The sequence below is a fragment of the Sinocyclocheilus rhinocerous genome, unplaced genomic scaffold (assembly GCF_001515625.1).
Source record: "Sinocyclocheilus rhinocerous isolate Xijiao unplaced genomic scaffold, SAMN03320098_v1.1 scaffold1948, whole genome shotgun sequence".
In the NCBI taxonomy this organism is placed as follows: Eukaryota; Metazoa; Chordata; class Actinopteri; order Cypriniformes; family Cyprinidae; genus Sinocyclocheilus; species Sinocyclocheilus rhinocerous.
This window is the reverse complement of record NW_015644094.1, coordinates 192,428-204,185: the sequence shown is the minus strand read 5'-3', so window position 1 is coordinate 204,185 and position 11,758 is coordinate 192,428. Positions and strand designations below refer to the sequence as shown.

Here is an 11,758-nt window from a genome sequence, read left to right as displayed (position 1 = left end):
AGATTTTTCCCGGACCTTCTTTTCTCTGTAAATTAAGGGTGCACACTATTGCTGAAAAACACAATCACTACTTAGCAGTCAGATGTCCGTATGCACAAAGGCACAGATCCCTAAACAAGGCCATATCTGCTGATGAAACTTTTTTGTAGAAGCATTTTTAAAATTTGAACTTGCACCAACTACACCACGTTATGTACGAGAAGCTGCAAAAGACACAGGCACAAGTGGAATGCAAAAAACATGGTGACATTAATTTTTATGTAACTATAATGGGCAATATATTGCATCACCAAAAATTATTGAGGTCATGTACATATATTGTGCGATAAGTCGATATATTGATTATTGCGACAGACCTACCTCTACGCTCATTCAGTCCCCCATCCTCTCTCCCTCTCTGTTGTTCTCTCTTAATTTTCATGCTCTCTCATCGTCCTTCAAGTAATGTTATCAGTCTCCACGCTCCCGGTGTGAAATTTATTCATTTAAAGCTGTTTTAAGCTTTGAAGGTGAAACAGGCCCTCAAAGACACACATTATTGAGAGGATTTGCATAAAAGTTTTTTTTTTTTTACGGAAAATGTTCATGTGTGATGAATGTCAAGGACATGTGTTTCGGTGTGTATGGAATTAGTGCAGTTTTATCCATGCAGGGACTCTATCTGTTTTTATGTGTGGTGAGAGCTCTCTGACGGTGTATCTGTTCTCATGGTAACCTAGTTCAAGAGTACTGTGCATTCAAGATTGCTGTGCAGCCCCCAAATTATGACACTTGCAGAGGCTTTTTACAAACTTCTGAAGTGTGAAATGTCTACACACCATGGGCCGCAAAGGATGATGGGAGGTCAGGAGCAGCTCTAATTAGGCTAAAATAAAGTGTTACATAAAGGCATGGCACAGGCTTCTCTAGCTGTGTCCTTCCCCTTGTGAGAAAGTGAGGTTTAAGATTTTTGAGAAATTCTCCACATTGGAGATTGGGATTGGCCCAGAAGACTTTGCAGCAGTTAAAGCATTAAAGACTATTTGTTGGAGAGGTGTGAATGAAATTTTAGTCCTCAGTGGATGCACTGGTTGCCATGGTGCATGCTGTGTCTCTCAAGGTTGTGTGCGGGGGCCGGAGGTTAGTTCACCTGCCTGACCATGCTGCCTTCAAAACAAAAGGTCATTGTGAGACCTCATGGAGAGACGCGAGGACTGCCCTGGGGTGGGGGTTTCGAGAAGAGGTGGGCATCTGTGTCATCTTCTCAGTGGGTAGTTGGGCAGCAGGGATCCTGCTAGAAGCCAATTCATAGCATTTCATCTTGATCTCTTTCACCCCACGATGGCCTTTTGACCTTGACTGCATGAGCAGCCCTGCTAGGGATTATACCAGTTTACTGTAAAAGTAGACATGAAGCACAGCTTCAGTTGTAGTTAACTGAGGCTACGTTCACACTGCGAGCCTTAGTGCTCAATTCCGCACTAAGTATAGCTTTGTATAGCTGTTCACATTGTTGTTTTAAATGTGGCCAATATCAGATTTCCATTGTGAACAGATCATGGTTCTTAACTGACCTGCATGCGCAAAAGAATGATACGAACAGGGTTTCCAGATTTTCACAACAAAATCCGCCCAATTATGATACGATATATGATGTTTTGCTTGTAGAGTTGTCACTGTAATTCTTATGAGTTCTGACACATTACACTTCCACTGATTACCTTTCGCAACTGTCTTGATAACTTTGGGTATGTAAAATCTTTGAAGTGTCTCCCGTCAGCACGGAATTATGACGAATGTCGATCTAGAGCAGGAGTGGGTGAACTTGGCCCGGTAACACTTTATTTCGATAGTCCACTTTAGACATTCTATTAACAGTAAGTAACTTTGCAACTACATGTCAACTAGCAGTTAGTAGAGTATTAGTAGACTGTCTGCTTAATATCTTCTAACACTTTCTTTGTCAACTTATTCTACTAACCCTAAACCTACCCTGTCTACTCTGAGAGTTAGTAGACATGTAGTTGCAAATTAATGAGAATTAGTTGACATGTAGTTGACATGTAGTTACAAAGTTACTTATAGTTAATAGAATGTCTAAAGTGGACTATCGAAATAAAGTGTAACCCTTGGCCCTTCCAGGCCAATTTCCTTCAGAGGTTAGCTCCAACCCTAATCAAACACACCTGAACCAGCTAATCATTGTCTTCAAGACTACTAGAAAGCTACAGGCAGGTGAGTCATATCAGGGTTGGATCAAATCTGTGCAGGAAAGTGGCCTGGAAGGGCCAAGTTTGCCCATCACTGATCTAGAGTGACGTAAAAGCCGCATGAAATCCGACATGACCGTTCACACTGCGGTTGCATTGCAAAACATCTGACATAGATCGGATTTAGTACCACATATGGAAGTGGCACAAATCAGAATTGAAAAGATCAGATTCCATGCGGTTTGTGCTGTTCACACTGTCATGACAAAAACAGATCTGAGTCACATGTGAGCAAAAAAATCAGATTTGGGCCACATTTGCCTGCAGTGTGAATGTAGAAATAGTTGATCTTAAAATTATTTGTGTCTGAATAAATTAAAACTAACCTATTTCAATTTAGGCATCAAAGTATTATAACGAACAGCATGAAAAATGGACAAAGATTATATTTAAAGACCCCCTGCAGTGAAAATCAAGTTTTTAATGTTCACATGTCTATCTGGTGTTTTTAATATGCTTAAAGACAAACCATGTGCAAATTCTTCAGTCAACACCATTGCTGATCATTTTCCTTTAAAACTACAGTGTACCAAAGACAGTCTCAGTCGCTTTGAAACAGCCCCTGTCACATTTCTACCTAAGGATGTTGATTTTTATAAATTTGCTGTCTGAGATGGCAAACGGGAACACGGTTTGTGTAACATTAGCAACACATTATTAGTTGTTTGATAATGTAGACAAGCCAAAGGCTAATCAATTACTGTTACGTTCGATGTTGTAGAGAGCGATACATAAACGCTTTACCATTTTGATACATTGACTTGTAGATGACTCTGTATAATTCCCTCTTTCTCTCTTTTTTAATTTCCTCTCCTTCTTTGGTTCAGTCTCTGGTTCAAACATTTATGACTGGATTATTCCTGTATTGCCACTTGCCATTGTGTAGCATTTGCTACATCAGTTGACTGAGTGAAAGTGGGGCAGGAAGTCTGAGATGCTGTGATTTGCATCTTCATGTTTCTGTGTATACTAAAGGAGGTATGGGTGTAGAGTTATATTCAAGCCATTTTAAGGCATGAAGAAAATATTTCGACAAGAAAAAACTTTAATTATGTCATTTTGATGATCAAAGATGAGTTTTTGGATGAAATTAGTGACAGCAGGGGGACTTTAACAGTTTATAAAGGGATGGTTCACCCAAAAATGAAAATGCTGTCACAATTTGTGTTAGAGAGAGAGAGCGAGAGAGAAAGAGAGGGTGCAACAGAGTTAGTATTCCCCCTCGTCTGTCACACACTCACGAACAAATATACACACACTCACTGTCACTGTCACACTGCCACTGCAATGCAGGGAGGGAAAAAGAGGATTTTCCCCACATTGTAAAATGGGAATCAAGCTGAAGAACCGCGTATGTTGTGTTCTGGATGCTAGTGCAGCATCATGTTCTTAAAGGGTTAGTTCACCCAAAAATGAAAATTAGGCTGTGTTTTACTCACCCCCGAGGCATCCTAGGTGTATATGAGTTTCTTCTTTCAGACGAATCCAGTCGGAGTTATATTAAAAATTGTCCTGGCTATTCCAAGCTCTACCATTGCAGTCGGTGGGTGTTGCAGTGATTCAGTCCAAAAGAAGTGAAAAAAAAAGCGCCCATTAGGGCTGCACAATAAATCGAAATGGAATCGAGATTGCGATTCGACAGAAGCTGCGATTGTCATGCGTATCTTTCAGTGAAGCACGGTTCTGTGATCAGCAGTAAATCTCCATCCAAAGGCCAGAGGGCGCTCTCGCGCTGAAACTCCAAATACGCCTCGCAGAAGAAACCCAGAAAATGCCCAGAAAATCAGAAACCCAGAAATTGCGCTCACTGTTGTAAATGGAAGCAGTTCTGGGCGGATGACGTAAGATGACGGCTTTGCGCATGCGCCGCTCAGATGTGACGAAATGCAGAGGAGAGATCAAAACAAAACAACGGTCACTAATTAGAAGTACAAAACGAGGATTTGTAAAGAAGAATGTCGGAGGATTTCGATATAAGCCAAGAGGAGACTGGTTTTCCTTTGCTAAAGTAAGAAAACTTTGCTTCCTTTGATCCTGTAAACAAACAGGATCAAATGCGCAACGCTGACCTCATACGTCATCCGCCCAGAACTGCTTCCGTGTACAACTGTTGGCGCAAGCTAGATTAAAGTGATTATTACGTTTTGAATATGGATATTTTTCTTACAAAAACACATCGATTTGCTACAGGAGGCCTTTGTTCACCCCCGGAACCGTGTGAGACACTTTTTTTTTATGGATGGGCGCTTTTTATTTCACTTCTTTTGGACTGAAGCACTGCAACACCCGCTGAGTGCCATTAAACAGCTTGAAAGATCAAAGACAATTTTTTATTTAACTCCGACTGGATTCGTCTGAAAGAAGAAAGTCATATACACCTAGGATGGCTCTGGGGTGAGTAAAACACAGCCTAATTTTCATTTTTGGGTGAACTAACCCTTTAAACGGATAGTTCACCAAAAAATGAACATTGTGCCATCATTTACTCATCCACTTAATGTTGTTCCAAATCTGTATGATTTTCTTTCTTCTGTGAAACACAAAACAAGATATTAAAAAAAAAAAAATTATATTTTTTTGTCCATACGATAAGAGTCAATGGGTCCAATGGGATGTTGCTTTTGGATCCCATTGACTTTTATTTTATGGACTAAAATGGACTTTAGTTTTGGAGTTTTGGATTCCTTTAACCACACTGTAAAATGAAGAAGAAGAAGAAAAAAAAAGCTCATAGTTGTAAATAATACAAAGATTATTGGAGTACATTTTACAAGAAAATGCTATTTTCTTATGTAATATTTACTCTCTTTTCTGTCTTGTCTCTGTCTTTTTTCTCCTTTAGTTTTTTTCTATTCACATTCCCTTCCTGCTCCGATCACATTCTCGAGCATGAAGTAACATTTTCATTCCAGGAGCATCACATCCCTCACATTCTGTCCACCCTACTTTTATTTTCTTCTTTTCTTTGTTCTTTGCATTTATAGCTCTTTTTTCACCTTCTTTCTGTACACTCTGTGCACCTGTTAAAGAGTAATGGTGGTCAATCATCACGCTGTCCTCTAATTGGTGTGATAACAGATGGCAGGTTGTGAGGGGGCACAAACAGTGCATTTTTTTCCCTTAGTGTTCCTACATAATCATGTTGCAGAGAAAGCTGTAATGCGGATGAAAATTAATGGGACTCATTTAATAACCAAGTCAGGGTAAAATATGCCTCTCACAGGCCATTTGTCAGTAAATACCACTTTTTTTGACCTATGAGCTTAATATCTAATCAAGGTATTACTACACAGTTTTGTCATACTGTGGGGTGAAAGTTAGAGAGATTAGATGAGAGAAACTGTCTCGCCCTGTAGGTGCATTACTGAGAATAAAGGATTGACCTCTGTTTCCTTGTGAGGCTGTAACGTCTCTTGAGGAAGTTAATCAACCATTTTACATTAGTCATTTCAGCTATTTTGTGTCCTTAAAGCTAAAGTGCACCATTACTATCATCAATTAGAATTGCAGAAATAATATATGTTTTCAACAGGTTTCTAAAAATCACATAGTTTTAACTGATGATGATGATGCCTTATTATTATATTGTGTATAATAATTATATAATATATTATATAATTTTATATATATTTACTGCTCAAAAGTTTGGGGTCTGTAAGATTTTTTGGGTGTAAGAAATTAATACTTTCATTCAGCGAAGGTGCAATAAATTGATCGAAAGTGATAGTAAAGACTTCTACATTGTTAAAATATATTTTAATATATTAAAATAGAAAACACTCAAACATTTCCTGACTCCGAACTTTTGAGCAGTACTGTATATTATTATTGTATAGTATATATAATAATATATAATATTGTCATATTATTTCTACAATTTGTGCCGTATATATTGAAATTGTTTTATTGCTTTGCATCTTTGCAAGTTTCATACTATATGCTGTTAATGATGCTGAAAACAAGGATTAATGGGTCTTTTTAAGCAGATCTACTGAAGTCTACAAACCTATAGATTTAGATTTATAGACTTCAATAGTTAGTCTACTAAATGCATCACGCTGCAATTATATTTGACAATTAATATAAAATGAATATAAGATTGGCTTAACTATCTGACTCTGTATATTAAGTTGGGATAGGAGAAGGAATTTTAACAATTAAGAAGAAATTGCACACTTCAGCTTTAAGCGAGACATTTAGCTGTTGTTTTCTATTGATTCTAAAACATTGATTTTTCTACAGCTCTTGCAAATGTGGATGCCACACCTTGCACTTGCTTTTTTCTCTAACGTTTCATTTTGGTGCATTTATCTCGTTCACTTTTGTTTTTCAAACATGTACCTTATGGTGTTATCAATGGGTGTATTTGCTTTTGTGGGTGCATCACTGTATTATGAGATACATGCATGCTCTTATACACATGACCTGTGCCATTGAGCAGGGCTCCCCTGATGCCTCTGTGCAGTACAGTGGGTTCATGGATGTGAATTTATGTGCTTTTGTCCAAACAGGGAGTTTGCAAAGGAGCGAGAGCGTGTGGAGAAAAGGCAGGAGTTCCTGAAGCTTCGCAGACAACAGCAGATCGAGAGGGAGCTGACCGGCTACCTGGAGTGGATCTGCAAGGCAGGTCAGTCTCTCAAATGAACAATATCTCCATCAACACTTGATATGTAATATCTCCACAATACCCATTTTCAAATTCAGAGACATTCATGGGTTTTTCAAGACTTGAACCTGAGAATTATCTACATTGCAACCACCAGAAGGCCTTCGTCTGTTCCCTACAGAGTGTTCTGTGCCCTTGTGCTTTTTCTCCCATGACCATATCTCACTCGCTTCCCGGATCTCTCCTCGGCCGCGATGGGAGCTGATGTATCTGTGCCTGTCTGTTGCTCAGCACTTCCTCTCTCCATGGCAACCACATAGCCTTCCACTCTCTCCACCAGCTGGTTCAGTCTTCCCTTGACTGCCTGTAACAGCTCTTTCATCAGCCAGGGACTCAATGTGTTGGAGCTTTCTGTGGCTGTGGATTGGCACTGATCCGGGGGCCAGTTTAGTAATAGTCTTCTCAAGTTTTTCTCAGGATTTTCACCAGTTTTACACATTCTGCATGTATTAATATTAGTGCCAATGTAATTAGATTGCAGTATTTGTACTGTAACAGCGTGATGCTGCGTCCCTGAAACTGCACCGAAATTTCAGAACTGAACCCCTTTTTTTTTTTTAAAAAAAGGGTCTCACTTGCAGAAATCAACAGAAAAAACATATGTGCTATAAATGTACACTGCGTACAAAAGTTTCTGGTTGGTTAGGTTTTTTAATGTTTTTGAAAGAAGTCTCTTATGCTTACCAAGGCTGCATTTATTACATCAAAAGTACTGTAAAGACTTTTTCAGTTTTCTATTTTAATATATTTTAAATTAATTCCTGTGATAGCAAGGCTGAATTTTCAGCTGCCAGTCTTCAGTGTCACATGATCATTCAGAAATCATTCTAATATGTTGATTTGACGTTCAATAAATATTTCTTATTATTACTGTTGAAAACGGTTATTCTGCTTAATATTTTTGTGGAAACTTTTTTTCAGGGTTCTTTGATGAATGAGAACAGTATTTATTTGAAAACATTTTTTTTTTAACATTATAAATGTCTTTACTCTCTCTTTTGATCAAATTAATGCATCCTTGCTGAATAAAAGTAATAATTTCTTTAAAATAAAAATCCTACTGAACCCAAGAATTTGAACATAGTTATTATGAACACAATATTTTGAAATATGGACTTTTATGATGCAATATAAAATAATGGAACAAATTTCCCACCCATAGTTTGAACTGTCTAACTTGATGATTTTCCACATGCAGTTCCAGGCACAAAAATAGTTTCTATTCAGTAAATCTGACTGAATCCAAATGATTAAACCTAATTTTTAAGCTAAACTTAGGGTTTGGGTAATTTACAGTTTCATGTAGATTAATAACCATTCGGATGTAAATGTGATGTTTGTCCTCATGTATATTAGATTTCATAAGGATGTAATTTAATAATTCTCAGTGGCACACTTCCAATAACCATTTTACAATTAATGGCTATTATTAATGGAAATACCCGATGGACAAAGCCAGAAATCCCTTGATTTTCCATGTAGATGGACATAGGAAATATGAAACCTTAGCATGTTACAAAAAAATCATTATAACAAGAAGAAATCAGAAAAAAATGGAATGTTTTGGATTTAAATGTTGATGTTGTTGGTCCTTTATAATTCTACCTCTCCTAATACTGTAGTTTCTCCTAAGGCGGCACAGTTTCTTGTAAAACTAATGATCCTCCATCAGCGCAGGGGTTAATTAGCTCTGTCACAGCATGTAGTATCCTCCGTTTTATTTCCCAGAAGCCCACTAAGGCTCTTCCATGGGGATTTATTTAGCTTAGAGAGGTGATTTCCCGAACTCCTCTATGGTGGCCCGGCTTTGATGTATTAACATCATAAAACCGTGATGGAATTAACTGCTTACAGTGCTTTGACTTCTTCCAGTATCTTGCTACAGCCGTTATAGTCAATCAGATATCCATCACATTGTTTAAAACGTTAATGTGTTGGGTGATACAGTGCTCACTGCTGTCCCTGCCTCCTGCTGGATGTTTGTCAGATCTTCAGTGACAGCACTGATTACTGTGTGTGGCATCAGGTTACAATAAGCCTTATAGTGGTTGCTTTTGTGTGTCTCTCCACCTGTGCAACTACCAAGAACACCCTAGCAACCACATAGAACAACCACTTAGAATAGCTTAGCAACCATACTGTGGCAATACCCCGGCAAACAACCTCAAAAGAGCAAAACAATTTCAGCCTGTCATGTATTCATTTAGATGCTTAATTCAAAATAAAAACATCATGGCTTCAGATGCAAGACATACATAGTGTAAGTAGTGAAATATCTTTGTTTCAGAGGAAGTAATGCTTGCTGAAGAAGATAAAAATGCAGAGGAGAAGGAGGATGGTGCCTGGTACAAGAGGAAATGCAACAACCCAGGTAACCATTGAGAAATAAAGTATTATATTTGTTCATTATTAGAGCAAAAGAGATTGTCTTACTTACTACTACTAATAATAATTAATAACAATTTTTCATTTTTCAATTATTTTTACTATACTCTTAATTAATTTATTATTATATTTAATACTACTACTGTTTAATTGCCATTCGCTTTTCAACATGTTTAGTATTGAAGAGAGCCAAGAAGAGCAAAAATGACCTCATCAATGCAGAGGAAGGAGAAGACCACTTCACTGACATCTCATCAGTCGGTAAGAGCCAGGCCTAACGCCTGTGACCTTTGAACTCATGGTAGATTTTCTCCAAAATCAGCATAGAAAATAACAAATCAGATTTAAAAAAGTCATAAAACTTACATCTGTGATGGTTTTGGGGATGTTTTTTGTTTTTTTTTTACATGTAACATAAACAGAGAATCGTAACCAAAATAGAAGGAGATTGAGAGAGAGAGAGTGGAAAGATGGATAAAGAAGACGTTAACAAATCAGAATATGTGTTGAATCCCTCTCCTCTCTTCTCCCCTCCATCATCTGTGAGCTGTTGTGAACATCTGAAACAGTCTCTCTCTCCGCAGCTCCCCAGGGCTCTCCATTCACCCGTACAAGCGTGAAGAGCAGCAAGAACGAGAGCTCATCATACTTTCGCAGAAAAGCGAAGAGGTTTCGCTTCTTCATCCGCCGTATGGTGAAGGCCCAGAGCTTCTACTGGACTGTTCTGTGTATAGTGGGACTGAACACACTGTGTGTGGCTATAGTTCACTACGACCAGCCCGACTGGCTCACATATGCACTGTGTAAGTGAACCGCATCTTTAAAGCATCACTACAGCTCTCTGGAGGATCACAGGTTTATGTGAACTATATTTGAACATGGCTTAGGTGCACTGGGAGTCATTTAAAAACCCTCAAAAATCAAAGCAAAACAAGTGCTTTTAAATACTATGCTCCTTGTATTTGCATCATTAATTGTACAACTTATTTTACGATTTGACTCAAAGTCAAGCTTTAGTTTTTAGCATCTGAATTTTAGTTTTACATAAAACTGCCCCTGTTATTGTGACTGCTATGTTTCATAAGTTAAAAAGAAGAGTCTTTAGATTAAAAATGTAATTAAATTAATTACATTATACACTGATCAGTTAATGAAGTTAATTACAAATAATTAAGCAAGGATGCATTAAATTGATCAAAAGTGACAGTAAAGACTTTGTTGCAAAAAAAAATGTTTTAAATAAATGCTGTTTTCGGTTGTAATTTTCTTTTTAGCAAACAATCATGAAAAATATATCAGTTTTTTTTTTTTTTATATAAATATTAAGCAACACCAAATCAGCATATTAAGATCATGCGACACTAAAGACCGGAGTAATGGCTGCTGAAAATTCAACTTTGTCATCACCAGAAAAAATAAATAAATTTTAAAATACATTAAAATAGAAAACAGTTGTAATTGTAAATAATATTTACATAAACTGTAATAATATTTCACAATACTACTGCTTTTACTGTGTTTTTGATCAAATAAATGCAGCATTGGTTCTTTCCAAAATAAATGTAAAAAATTGTTACGGACCCTAAACTTTTGAATGGTACTGTATATAGAAAATGTCCAAATTTGTGCCGTGTGTTGACTTTTGATCCATGTCAGGTGAGCAGTCCATTCTGAAGTTCAATTCATGCCTCAACTATGTTAATGTAAAGAAAGTAACTCCCATAGGTTTTAGTCCACACTGTAAAGAGTTCCTTGTGGCAGATTGGTGCAAAAGATGAGAAAGGAGCATTGCCCCAGCTCCTACATATACCTCTGCTTGCATGCCAACTGATACTAATCATTAATTGTCATTGAGCTGATGCTTTTATAGAAGGCCACATACACCACAGTTATTGCAGGGACAGCTCCCCCAAAAGATTTAAGTTGTCTTCCTCAAGAGCACAATGTGATGACATCTTTTTCAGTTACCTGCCCAGTTCTTTACCTATGAGGCCACACCACTCTGACTTGGCAGCTTTAGACCACCATGATGGCCTGAATGATTATACTTGAGCTCTATTAACTGTTATGTTATGTTGAAACCTATTACAGAAGCAACAGAGTATGAGAATAATTTTGTCAGTAGGTTATTACATCTTTCACTGCTGGCTTGACTTGACAGGACTTAAAAAAATGATAGGTGATGTAAACTGACAAAGTTCATTGATAAATGCTTTTTTGTGTATACAGATTTGGCGGAGTTTGTATTCCTTGGTCTGTTTCTAATAGAAATGAGTCTGAAGATGTATGGCCTTGGGCCCAGGACCTACTTTCACTCCTCATTTAACTGCTTTGACTTTGGGGTGAGTAACGTGTCGTCAGATACAAATGATATGCGGGACCAACAACAATACATGTTCCTTTTCCAGCTAATGCCAGGGGTTCTGCCTTATAAGAAACAGAGGAATGCTGATGTCCT

At 37.7% G+C, this 11,758-nt stretch overlaps 1 protein-coding gene across 1 annotated transcript in view; it reads left to right on the top strand.

The window, feature by feature from the left end:
• Window positions 1-11,758, top strand: part of LOC107757972 (voltage-dependent N-type calcium channel subunit alpha-1B-like) — a 109,065-nt gene that overhangs the window by 44,568 nt on the left and 52,739 nt on the right. Inside the window, 5 exon segments of the mRNA XM_016575584.1 lie at window positions 6,761-6,876; window positions 9,203-9,286; window positions 9,478-9,561; window positions 9,885-10,103; window positions 11,530-11,642. Of these exon segments, the coding sequence (XP_016431070.1) occupies window positions 6,761-6,876; window positions 9,203-9,286; window positions 9,478-9,561; window positions 9,885-10,103; window positions 11,530-11,642 (616 nt within the window).